General features: G+C 33.3%; 2 protein-coding genes across 2 annotated transcripts in view; one reads left to right on the top strand and one right to left on the bottom strand.

Annotated features, from left to right (window-relative positions):
* Roc2 (Regulator of cullins 2) overlaps window positions 1–13,140 on the top strand; it is a 169,259-nt gene that overhangs the window by 64,267 nt on the left and 91,852 nt on the right. The gene's annotated exons all lie outside the window — the stretch shown is intronic.
* The window catches only part of LOC148941894 (trehalose transporter 1-like protein), a 60,109-nt gene that overhangs the window by 9,600 nt on the left and 37,369 nt on the right, over window positions 1–13,140 (bottom strand). The window contains exons 5-6 of the mRNA XM_089103612.1: window positions 5,324–5,497; window positions 2,607–2,741 (exon numbers count right to left, since the gene is read on the bottom strand). Of these exons, the coding sequence (XP_088959738.1) occupies window positions 2,607–2,741; window positions 5,324–5,497 (309 nt within the window). The remainder of the gene's footprint in view (window positions 1–2,606; window positions 2,742–5,323; window positions 5,498–13,140) is intronic.

Raw genomic sequence — 13,140 nt, 5'->3', positions numbered from 1 at the left:
AACCTGTATTAACTCAAAAACGTTACAAAATTAAATAAAAAAAAGTTTTTTTTTAACTGAAAGTAAGGAATGACGTTAAAACTTAAAACGAACAGAAATTATTCCGTATGTGAAAGGGCCTGTCCCCTCCTCAACGCCTCGCTCTTTACGCTTAAGTTTGACTTTCTCACAGCTCTTTATTTTTTTAAACAATAAAAAACTTTAGCGTAAAGAGAGATGCCTTGAGAAGCTTCCTAGCTATAACCGTCAACACCAGGAATTGAACACTCGCCCCTTGGACAAAGGATTCCAAATCCAGCACGGCAACCAACCAGTTTGGGATGCTTTTGTTCTTTCTTCGTGTCTGTTATTATCATGTCCTTGACCAGCTATGCTTATGAGGAATCTAAAATTTGAGTAGTTTTCTTTTGGGAAGAATAAAGAATGTAGTGGAAGAATAACGCAATTTTAATTAACTTCAATTAAAATTAACTTTAATTAACTTCAATTAAATTTATTATTTCTAGTTATTTTAATTTTTGTTTAGTTAATTTTAATTATTAATCAATTAATAAATTTTGTTAATTATTTTCATTTAGTATCTGCACCCTCTACTTTATTAATAAAATTTGAAAACTCACAAAATGATCATAACCATTAGCTTATTTGTTTGAATTTTTGTGCCCTTAAAATTTCTGCGATCGGGGCAAGTGCTCCCTCATTTCCTCTCAAATAAAACCGTTCCTCCCTTGTCCATATTGTTGTAGGATTGATATATGGTTCTTCCATTGTTTTCAGCATTGTTATGCTGTTTAACTTGACCATTGTTGTTAAGATAAGGTTCTTCTGTCTTATACATTTTTTCGTAAAGATTCCGTACTGTTTGAGTGAGCAACTTCAATCCTGTATGAAGTGGTTAAGATTTTTACAGTTTATTCATTTTTACAAGGATCCAGCATTGCTAGAATGCATAACCTTGTTGTAACTGGTGTATGGCTAGGATAAGGTTGATTGTTTTCATCATTTTCATCACGATTAAGTATTCTTTGAACGAATAACTTCCAAATTGTCTCAATTATTGCTTAGTTGAGATAAGCTAATTTAACTAGTGTAGTTCAATTATAAGCTCTGAAGGAAATATGAGGTCTTTTGTGACAGGCTTACATTTTACTGAGAAGGAAACACTGCTGTTTTACCTCTTTTGTTTTAAGACTTCTTCTCTTAATTTTGCCTGTTTTGCAAAGTTGTCAATATCTCTTTTATTATTTCTTTTGATAATGTAACCAAATGTTAAAAAACAAAGTATCATCTATTGGTTATAACCGTATACACTAAATTTATTTCAAGTGGGCGCGAGTTCGTCAAAACTGCTACAAAATCCAAAATTTTGTGGAAAATATAAAGAAAGTTAATGAGGGGTCATCAGCTGACAATCGAGGCTATTTTATGTCTTCCCAACAGCTTCCTAAGTATGAGTAGCCTTTGGTAAAAAAAAAAGGAAACAACCAACTGTTTCATGCCTATATTTTAAAGAAGCATTATTATCCGTTTTTTTACATTTAGTCAGCGACATGAGGCACCATAACACTAAAGAAAATCATATGTCTAAAGACTAAATGTCAGAAGCAATATTATCGGTTTTTTATTTGGAGGGAGGGAAAAAAATATCCGTTTTTTTATTAACTGTTTCGTATTTGGAGGGAGTTGGTATATTCTTACTCTGGTCATCCTGACAAGAGTATAATCTACATGCTTTATAAAAAAAAATTGGTATTTTTTATGATTATGGTGTCCCATTAGTGCTATGGTGTCCCACGTCGCTTGCTAAATGTGAAAAAACGGATAATAATGCTTCTTTAAAATCAAGGCATCAAGTCTCTTTTGTTAAAAAGGTGAGGTAAATGATATGGCACCAGTCACTTAAAGTCTAAACTAGCGGTGCTGATTTATGTTTCAAGCCCCTTCGGCCAGGAAGCGCAATAGGGGGTTTGGGGGCTAGCCATCCTGTGCTTTCACACACCCTTCCGGCTTACCTTGCCTAGATTTCTCTTGGTGCGCATTTAGAGCTGGGTCGACTCTGGCTGAGCTTACAGAGTCACGCCACTAACCCCCGTCCCAAACAAAATAACTGTCCACACCAGGAATTTAACACTCGCCCCTTGGACAAAGGATTCCAAATCCAACACGGCAACCAACCAGTTTGGGAGGCTTTTGTTCTTTCTTCGTGTCTGTTATTATCATGTCCTTGACCAGCTATGCTTATGAGGAATCTAAAATTTGAGTAGTCTTCTTTTGGGAAGAATAAAGAATGTAGTGGAAAAATAACGCAATTTTAATTAACTTCAATTAAAATTAACTTTAATTAACTTCAATTAATATTAACTTTAATTAAGAATAACGTAATTTTAATTGATCTTAATCCTTGAAAAATGTATTGCGGAGTTCTCCCTCCTGAAAAACAACAATATTTTCTTTTTTTCTGAACATTAACCGTTTCTCCCTTTTATTTTATTTCCACTTTTTCGAGCATACTAAAAAATTATCAAGCACTACATCTTCCCACTTCTGCACTTAATGGATATAAAAGAAGCATGGATTTAGCTCTCTTATGAATAAACCTGACTAACCTTTCGATAAGTACCATCGGGGGGTCTCAGGAACAAACCACATGCAAGCCAGAAATGGAACAGGGAGGCATGCTCCTATTATGGCCATAATTTTCCAGTCCATAAAAGATCCAAACACATAACACATCAGGATTCCTAAAAGAAATAGTTAACAAACCTTGAGTAAAATGTCAAATGCGGGGATAGTTTGCGCCTCAACAGTACCAAACAGTTCTTGGCAGCGAACTAGAAGTAAGGAATGACTCGCCCTAATAGTCCCTGAAATTCTAAAAATAGGATTTTGATGACAAATAATTCATTAAATTTTTTAACGATTCCAAATTTATTTAATCGATTAAGTTTGATTTTACCCGTCATAAGCTAGGAAGCTGAGAAAATTTGCCTTATATTTGGAAAGGAGGCAACACCCCCAATCAGTCAAGGGATCTTAGTGAAAATCGCATCATCAGATTCAGCATATCAGAGAACCCTGAGGTAGAGGTTTCAAGTTCTTATCTACAAAAATGTAGAATTTTCATTTTTTTTTACCGGAAGAAAAATTACAAGTGCGTGTTTATTTGTTTGTTTTTTCCCCAAGAGTGATCCTATCGAACCAATGCTCCTAGAAGATCGGGAGAGGGTTCACTCAAACGGAATTTAAAAGCTTTAGTGCTCTTTTTAAATGACGAAAAAGATTGGAGGGCAACCAGCATGGTTGAAAGGTACACTAAATGTGTCTCTGGGGGGGACACGATTCCTCACAGTCCCTCAGGAAAGGGCTGTAAGCTATGAAATTTGCCCGTTGTTCACATAGTATTTGTTATCGAGAAATATACAGACATTTTCCGGGGAGGGTGGGGGGGGTGACATTTTCTACGGTGAGAATTTTTCGTGGGGAGAAGAGACTCCAGTGACAATTTTCCAGGATAAATTTTAAACAGGGGGAATTTGTCAGAATTCTTTTTATTTGTCTTAATTCCTCTTTGGCGCTCAATTTTACACGTGGAGATGTTCTAGTGGAGTTATCCGGAAAAAATCTTCTTCGAAGGGGGTATCACAGGGGGGGGGGATTTTACCCGGGAGAAAATCGCCATGGGGGAATTTGCCGCGGACGAAGCTTTCCATTGGGAGGATTATTGTTGAAAATTTTTCTTGAGAGGTAGGGGGGGGGGGGTATTCTGGGCTTGATTTGAAAAACCATCAGAAATTAAATAAAAATCTTTTTTTTTTTCAAATGAAACTGAAGGATTTTCTAGGAGAAAATATCCACAGGAAACTTCGCAAGGGGAATTTTCAGTAACCATGGAGCTATCCAGATGGATTTTACCTGAAAGGAACTTTTCTTTTTTTTGGGGGGGGGGGGGGTATGGTGGAAGGAGGCAGATTCCGAGGTAGTGAATGAATATTGATCATAAATTAAATTTTAAAAAAAAGAATTTTTTTCAGCTTAAAGTAAGGAGCAACATTAAACCATAAAACGAACAGAAATGGTTCCGTATATGTGGGGGTCTGACCCTTCCTTGATCCCTTGCTCTGTACGCTAAGGTTTGAATTTTTGTCACAATTCTTCAAGAACGAATCCTGAAGCACAAGGACCGTTTAACTGGAATAAGAAGGTTTTTTAAAGTTGAAAAAACTTGTTATTTTATTTAATTACAATCTTACATCATTTGCCATTTGGTTTTGTAAACAACGTGACCAGTTTTAAATTATATGCAATAAATGATTATAAATTTTGTTCTGACGAAAAAAAAGCCAAATTATTGGCTGTCTTCCAAAAATTCTACAAAGGTGTTTAAACTTTGCTTTCACATTATTTTTGAAGATGATATTTTTCCAGCTTAAGTTTGATTTCTTAAATTGACTCCTAAAATTTAAGTTTTAGTATTAATGTAGTAATTGGTTAACACCTTAGAAATTCATAACTTTTTTTTAGTTCGAATAACTTGTTCTTAGAATTTAATTTCGAAATTTAAAATTAACAGCATGAATCCAATTTATTATTACATTAATGAGTTTAAATAAATGAAGAAAAAAATTATATTAAATTTAATATTGTTTAATGAAATAAATTCAGCTAATTAAAAATAATTTCTTCTTTAAAATGTAATAGCTTGTGCTTGACAATATATATATATATATACCCATCCTTGACAATATATATATTACCCCTCCTCTCCCCAAATAAAATTCAACCAGCATACACAATTTGACGGTTACAAATCAGTGGTGCCAATTCATAAAAATGTAAGAAAGGAGGGAAGGGCCAAAATATATTTTCAAAACTTAGGGGAAATAATTTTGTGGCTTTTTCCGTTTCTTTCCGTAAAAATATAAAAAAAATGTCGTTTTTTCAAATTAAATAGAAAAAAAATGATTTTTCGAAATTTTAAAGGCGGCAATCGCCTCCCTGGTTCCCACATCTCTGATGACCGCTCTTCTTCGCCTACTAAAGTAATGAAGAAAGTAGGTTTTTATGCAAAATCACACAGGTCTACTTTTAAGGGAAGGGAGATGCATCAGAGGATGTTTACAAGGGCATTCTAGGTCAAAATTGGGTTGTCCCATTGCTTTCATGTTTTTTTTTCTTTTGGGTTGGGAGGATCCTTTGGATTGCTTTAAGTGAATATGAGCTTCCTCCTTCCTTCTCCTTTTCGTGCACATAGTTCAATGCTCTTCCCTCTCTCCTAAATCGTTTCCTGGTTTATAATTAAAGCTTGTTTGGCTGTTATGCTTACCTGTGTTCCCAATTGTTGTTGGCAAAATTCCAAGAGTTCCTCTGACTTCCGGCTGAATGGTTTCTCCAAGGTATATAGGGAGGGTAAGGGTTGTAACACCAACACAAAATCCTTGTATACTGCGTCCAGCATATATCATCCCGAGATTTGAGGCAAAGGCAATAAGAAGCCAAGCTAAACAGAGAAATAGTTGTTGTTAGGTTGTTACTCAAAGGCATCGTCAATAGATATTCTCTCATGGCTTCTGGTGCCTCCTAAGGTTTCAATTTTTGAGGATCGGAATCTTTTTACTGTTGTTAAAGCATCATTTGTAGTTGTTAAGACGCCATTTGAAGGACTTACTCCTTTAAGGAGTCAGGCTTTTTGTCTTACTCCAGAGTCATGTTTTCGTAATGTGCTTACAAAAAACTCCTTTTTTACTTAAGAAGAAACATATTCAGTATTGGCACATAAACTATTGAGTTATTTTTCAGAATTATAGTTTTTAAAATCCGTACTTCGCTACTCCTACAACTCGCTTTTCCCGTTATAATTCAGTTATTTTATTTAGTGTGGCAAACTCATTTTTGTTTCCGTTATGTTGTTCCAGTATATATCCTTCCAAGATTGTGGCAAAGACAATACGAAGTAAATCCAAATATAGAAATATCAGTTTTCAAGTTGCTATTCAATCTTCTATAGATCCATCCCTGCCCTGTGGTGCCACCTAAAGTTTCATTTTTTAAGGCTTAGGCTTGGATCCTTTTTACTTTCTAACTTGTATAATGATGTAAACTCATGAAGTTCTTCTTTTTTATGGTTTTATAAATTGTAATATTTGTCACAAAGGCTATCATAAGCCAAGTTAAATATAGAAATAGCAGTTTTCAAGTTGCTATTCAATCTTCTATAGATCCATCCCTGCCCTCTGGTGCCACCTAAAGTTTCATTTTTTAAGGCTTAGGCTTGGATCCTTTTTACTTTCTAACTTGTATAATGATGTAAACTCATGAAGTTCTTCTTTTTTATGGTTTTATAAATTATAATACTTGTCACAAAGGCTATCATAAGCCAAGTTAAATATAGAAATAGCAGTTTTCAAGTTGCTATTCAATCTTCTATAGATCCATCCCTGCCCTCTGGTGCCACCTAAAGTTTCATTTTTTAAGGCTTAGGCTTGGATCCTTTTTACTTTCTAACTTGTATAATGATGTAAACTCATGAAGTTCTTCTTTTTTATGGTTTTATAAATTATAATATTTGTCACAAAGGCTATCATAAGCCAAGTTAAACAGAAAAATAGCAGTTGTCAAGTTCTCATTGAAAGGAATCTTCTATAGATTTTGTATTTGTATTTGTCTGGTATACCATACATAACATAAAATACAAAACATAACATAACAAAAAACGTATACCCCCAACAGAGAGCAAAGCTCGTAAAATTGGGTAAAAAAAAAAAAAAAAAAAAAAAAAAACAACAAAAAAACATTTCCTCATCATAACAAAAGAGAGAAAAAAAAACCTGGTTAAAGAAAAAAAAACAAAAAACATAACAAACATAAGAAAACAAACGCTGGACAAATGAGGCACGGAAGGCCATCCCAACATGGGTAACAAATATAAACAAAAAAATAATAATAATAATAATAAAAATTTAATAATAATAATAATAAAAATTTCTATTCCACCATCACAGGTCAATACATAATTTTAATATTTTCTTCCTTAGAACTGATATTTGCCGAAATGATGCCTCAATTTGAATTCTATCTTTCAGCCTATATTTATTTGAAATAAATGGTATTTGGTACCTAATTGAAAATCTAGATCTTTCACAATTAACAAAAGGAATTTGATATGTTCCAGAACACCTAAGAGCCGAAGGAGGGGGCAGAATCAACAGAGATTTTTCATAAAAATAACTACTAGGATATTGTATTTTAAAATGCCATATTGATATATTAAGTTCTCTTATATGTTTCAGATCTAATAAATTCAAGAAAAGAAATAATGTTTCATTTTCCGATGCATCTCTAAGTTTTGATGGACGATGTAAAAAATTTCCAAGTATTCTCACGGCTTTATTTTGAAGGATCTGTAGGGGTTTTATATGCGTCCAAAAAGTATTTAAATAAATAATTGTGCAATAATTTAAATAAGGAGCAATCAAAGAATGATAAATTATTTTTAAAATTGAAAATGGAAAAACATGTTGCAAACGATACATAGACCCAATATTTTGCGAAAGTTTCACCCTTAAATGATCAATATGAGTTTGAAATGACAAAAGGGGATCAATAAAAACTCCTAAATAACGATACGATTGAACTCTACGTATTTTATGCTCACCAACTTGAAGCTCCTGACATGAAATTTTTTTAGTAGCACGTTTTGAATGACCAAAAACCATAAATTCAGTCTTCTTAAAATTCGGTACTAAATAATTAGAAACAAACCATCGATTAACTGAACTAACAGTGTTAAACAAATTTTTTTACCAAATATCAGTTTGGATTTTGGAAAATTTGTTAAACAAATTTTGAATCAATGTAGATGAATCCTTCGCTTTAACAGAAACAGCTGTGTCATCTGCAAATAAAATTGCAAGACCATTATTTCCCTGCAAACATCGTGGAAGATCATTAATATACATCAAAAATAAAAGTGGACCTAATACCGATCCTTGTGGGACACCAATATCTTCAAGATCATTTAAACTAGACAAATGTCCATCAACATCTACCACGATTTTACGTCCATAAAGGTATGATCTTATTATATCTAGTCCTTTCCCTCTTATACCGGAATTTTACATTTTATCAAAAAGAATTTCATGGTTTAAAGTGTCAAATGCTTTTTTAACATCATAAAAAACAGTAGATACATGATAATTACTATCTAAGCAGTCATTTATTTCTAATACAAGAGCTGCAACTGCTTGTTCCGTCGAATGGCCTGCCCTAAATCCAAACTGATATTTGGTAAAAAAATTTATTTTATCTAGATAATTAGTAATCCTTCCTTTTAAAATTTTTTCCAATACTTTAGACAATGGTGATAAAATTGCAATAGGACGATAATTATTTGTATCAGATTTATCTCCTTTTTTATGCAATGGTATTACACGTGCAATTTTCCATCTTTTAGAAAATGTACCCGAGAAAATACATAAATTTAAAATATGAAGCAATGGTTCAAAAATTACACCTGCAATATTTTTTAGCAAATTAGTTGAAAGTTCATCATATCCCAATGAATTACCATTTTTTAAATTCTTAATGACCTTTTGAAATTCTGCAAAAGTAACCGGGGCCATAAATATGCTCGTATCTTCAGTGGGCGGTAGATATTTTTTATGCGACCTTGGGGAAGAAAGGTCAACTTCTCCTGAAGCAACAGATGATCCAATACTAGCAAAATATTCACTAAACTTCTTAGCAACAGCTTGTGGTCCTCTAAATTCTTTACCATTAATATCAAATAACACTTCAGGGTGTAACAACTTTTTATTTTTTCCAATTTTATCATTAATCAAACTCCAAGTTTTTCTAGGGGAATCTGAATTTCGAAAAGATTTTTCATAAAAAAGTCTTTCACTTACTCTAAGGATCCTTACCAGCATATTCTTATAATTTTTAAAACGCGTGATATTTATTTCCGTGGGATATTTTATTCTAATTTTATATAAACGATTTTTCTCATTAATAGATCTCAAAAGTGATTCATTTATCCAAGGTTTTTTTGGGGTAAGTTTCTTTCCTCTCGGGCTCTTATATGGGCAAAAAAGATCAAGCTTTTCATTCATAATATAATAAAATTTATCTAATGATTGGTTCGGATCCTTCTCATCAATTACAGGACTCCAATCAACATCACCAAGCCCTTCTTTTAACCTTAACACATTTTTATGTGAAAAATCTCTACGCTTGGTTTGATTTTTTTATTATGCGGGAAATTTATAAGAAAATCAGACATAATTATACAGTGGTCAGATGAATCATCAGGAATAATAAATGTATTAACAGCACTATAAGGTGAAAAAATATTATCAATAAGTGAAAATGATGTATCAGCTATTCTAGAGGGCACAAAACATACGGGGTTTAGTCCATAAGATAGTGGGTCCTCCAAAAACTGCAAAATATTTCTATCTATTCTATTCTGATCTGCAGATAGGAGTTTCATTAAATCAATATTAAAATCACCCATAAGTAAATAAGGAGTATTAAGACTAGCTAATTTTTCCAACATACTTTCAAAATGATTTTTAAATTCTATCTGGCTGGATGACGGAGTACGGTAAATAACTGCAATTAAAAACTTCCGATTATTTGGAAAAGAGCATTCAACTACAACTACATTCAGCAAGATTCAAAAATCATTTCAATATTCATTGGCAAAAAATCAATCCTTATACGTGCTGGTATGCAATTTTTAATCAAAACACCTAGACCCCCTTGTTTTTGTCTTTTCCGACCGATGTGAAAAAATTGGTAATCTTTTACATGTATATTTTCAATTGAAAAATCATCTAAAAAAGTTTCACATAGGCCTAATATATCTGTATCTGAATCCGACAAAAAAGTTTCAATCACATCCTGCGCAGTCCTCCAACCCCGGCAAGTCCAAAACGACATCCTACTTGTATTTACATTTTTCCTTACCAGCTCATTCATAAATATATATTGATTTTTTGGGATATCAAAATTACTAGAAGTATCTTCATCATCACCAGCTACAATAGTTTGAAAAATTGACTGAAATGAAAGAGAATTCCGCTCAAATTCTTTTAACCTTGACGATGGAAATGTCCCTGTTTTCAAGTTGTAATTCGATCTTCTTTTAGATCCATCCCTGCCCTCTGGTGCCACCTAAGGTTTCATTTTTTATGGCTTATACTTAGACCCTTTTTACTTTCGAACTTGTATAATGATGTAAACTCGTCAACCTTATCTTTTTTACGGTTTTTGTCTAGGATAAGTTACAATATTTGTGGCAAAGGCAATCATGAGCAATAGCAATTGTCAAGTTGCCATTTAAAGGAGCTGTTTTTAGATCCACATCTTTGCCATCTGGTGCCACCTGAAGTTTAATTTTTAAAGCCTTGGATTCTTTTCAATTTCTAACTTATATATTCTGCTTTTCTTTTCAGTGGTTTTTAGTGAGAACTGGAGGGCAGTGTAGGTTATTCATACTCCGAAGTGATACGTCTTTCGTAACATTATTTTACTCCTATTTTAATCCTGCATGGAAATAGATCAGAAACCTCCCAAAACAGAAATTGGAATTCTGTTCCCATTTCTCCTTAGCGGCAATTGGAAAGCTATAGAAAATGCCGAAATAAAACCTATTAAAGATGGGTTAAACGAAAGAAAAGAGTAACCAAATTGACCTAGAATAAAAGTCAAAGCAAAAGTCATTGTTGAAGAAAAACCTGACGAAGGAAATTCAAAACTTTTAAATCTACCTGTCTATAATTATAGCCATTAAAATAATTATTGTATTCTGTACACTAGTTTATGATGTTACAATCTTGACTTTAAAATGAATCTTAAGTTTGCCTTAAAAATATTGAACTTATACAGAGTTTATACACTCTTTTTGTCTCAGGATTGAAACTTGCAATTCTTCCTTATAGAGTTTTTATAAACTGAATTCAGATTAAGTTTGCTTTAAAAATATTGAACTTATACAGAGTTTATACACTCTTTTTGTCTCAGGATTGAAACTTGCAATTCTTCCTTATAGAGTTTTTATAAACTGAATTCAGATTAAGTTTGCTTTAAAAATATTGAACTTATACAGAGTTTATACACTCTTTTTGTCTCAGGATTGAAACTTGCAATTCTTCCTTATAGAGTTTTTATAAACTGAATTCAGACTTAAAATTAGGTGATTTATTTACTAAATTTTGTTATTCAACTTTTAAATTGTAAATTATTAATTTTTGCATCATATTTTTTAAGATGTTTAGTAAAATTTTTGGCATATCAGACAAAGAAAAAGCTTAAAAAAAAGTCAATGCATGCAACTGTGTATGCTAGGAATATTTTTATTATACCCTTGTTTTGTATTGATAAATGCAGGATTTTTGAAAAAAAATAGCTAGTCAGTTTCAAGATCTATCTTCTTTCGCTTGTTACGTAACCATGTCACTTGTAATCTGTATAATGCCAAGGACATCAAAATAAAAGTAATATGTGCCAATATCAAGGAGGCACACTTGTGCCTCTATAAAGAGGCGACCCACCACAATGTTAAGCGATTTTCGGTCCTAGCGGTCGCAGAGAGACAGCGGTAATCGCATTTTGAAGCCCAAGCTCAAACTAAGAAACGTGCAAAATTTAATCCTCCTCCGACTTTATCTTCAAGGGTAAAAGTGGGCCGGAAGTTTCGACCCTCCGATCACCGCCCCCCCTCAATGCTGTCCGGTTGGGTTTAAATTTAGAGGTTGAGCTGTCCTAGGTCCCGGGAGCTTATCCTGGAAATTTCAGCTTTATCCGATCACCCCTTCCCTGTTTTCCAAAAACCAAATATAGCCACTTAAAGTTCAAAAAAAAAAATTTCTTCTTAGCCACGCCTACAGACCACAGTTGGCAACTGATCCGGGTGAATGAGGACTCATTCGAAGCAGAATTCGACCTGTTAGGGCCTTTTGATATTTTCAGACCGAAAAAATTATCCCCCGAATTTACATTTACGAAAAACCTTGTTTTCCTATAAGAACCCGCTATAAGCGGGCTCTTATCGTTTTCCTATAAGAGCCCCCAAAAACGCGGGCTCGTTTTCCTAGAAGAGCCCGCAAGCCCGCAAGCTGTCAAATCAGCTAACAGTTAGTCAAGCAATAATAAGTAATAAACTGTAATAAAAAAAAGTGTTTTAAACTGAAAGTAAGGAGCGACATTAAATCTTAAAACGAACAGAAATTATTCCGTATATGAAAGGGGCTTTGCCCTCCTCAACGCCTCGCTCTTTACGCTAAAGTTTAACTTTGTCAAAACTCTATTTTTTAAACAATAAAAACTTCAGCGTAAAGAGCGAGGCGTTGAGGAGGGCACAGCCCCTTTCATATACGGAATAATTTCTGTTCGTTTTAAGATTTAATGTCGCTCCTTACTTTCAGTTTAAAACCCTTTTTTTATTTAAAGGCTGCGAAAGCGGGAGGCTTGGGGGGCGGCAGCCCCCCAACTGTGCCTCCTAAACCCTGTACGTTTTAAGGTTCGACCTTGTAACTCAGCCTCTTTAACTCTTTAGAAAACGTAGTTTTTTTCAAATAATACCCATCTTAAGTCTATTCATATTTGAAAACGGATATTCTATAAGATTATCCTTTTGATTGTTTCAAAACTATCAAGTTTTATACCACATCCTCGTCAGTGTTGCCACCTTGAAAATAAACAATCAAAACAAGCTAGTTAAATTTGACAATGCTTTTCGTGTGTAAAAATTCAAACATAAACAGTCTGTTAATTCTTAGACAGCTATGTCATCAAAGTAAAGTTGCACCCTCTTAACTGTTTGGGGTCGTGGGTTTTTAGCCCTTTTTTTGCTGATTTTTTACCCACGTTCCTTTTATTGAGCGCCCGTTACTACTAAAAATTGCGGACTCCATACGAACGCCTTTTTTAGTTCAAAATTGAATTTTTTCCTATTTTTAACTTATATAAGGTTGTTTAAATTTCCACTAAAACAGTTCAAACAATCAGATTTATTTTCGTGGCCTTTAGTGAAAGCGTATACTTCACTTTATTGAACTATAACTATACTTTACTATAACTATACTTTACTTTAACTTTACTATAACTATACGTTACTATAACCATAACTATACTTACATA

This window comes from Artemia sp. Qi Xiang Cuo, chromosome 17 (assembly GCF_049724085.1).
Source record: "Artemia sp. Qi Xiang Cuo chromosome 17, ASM4972408v1, whole genome shotgun sequence".
Classification (NCBI taxonomy): Eukaryota; Metazoa; Arthropoda; class Branchiopoda; order Anostraca; family Artemiidae; genus Artemia; species Artemia sp. Qi Xiang Cuo.
This window is presented reverse-complemented; position numbering and strand designations above follow the sequence as displayed.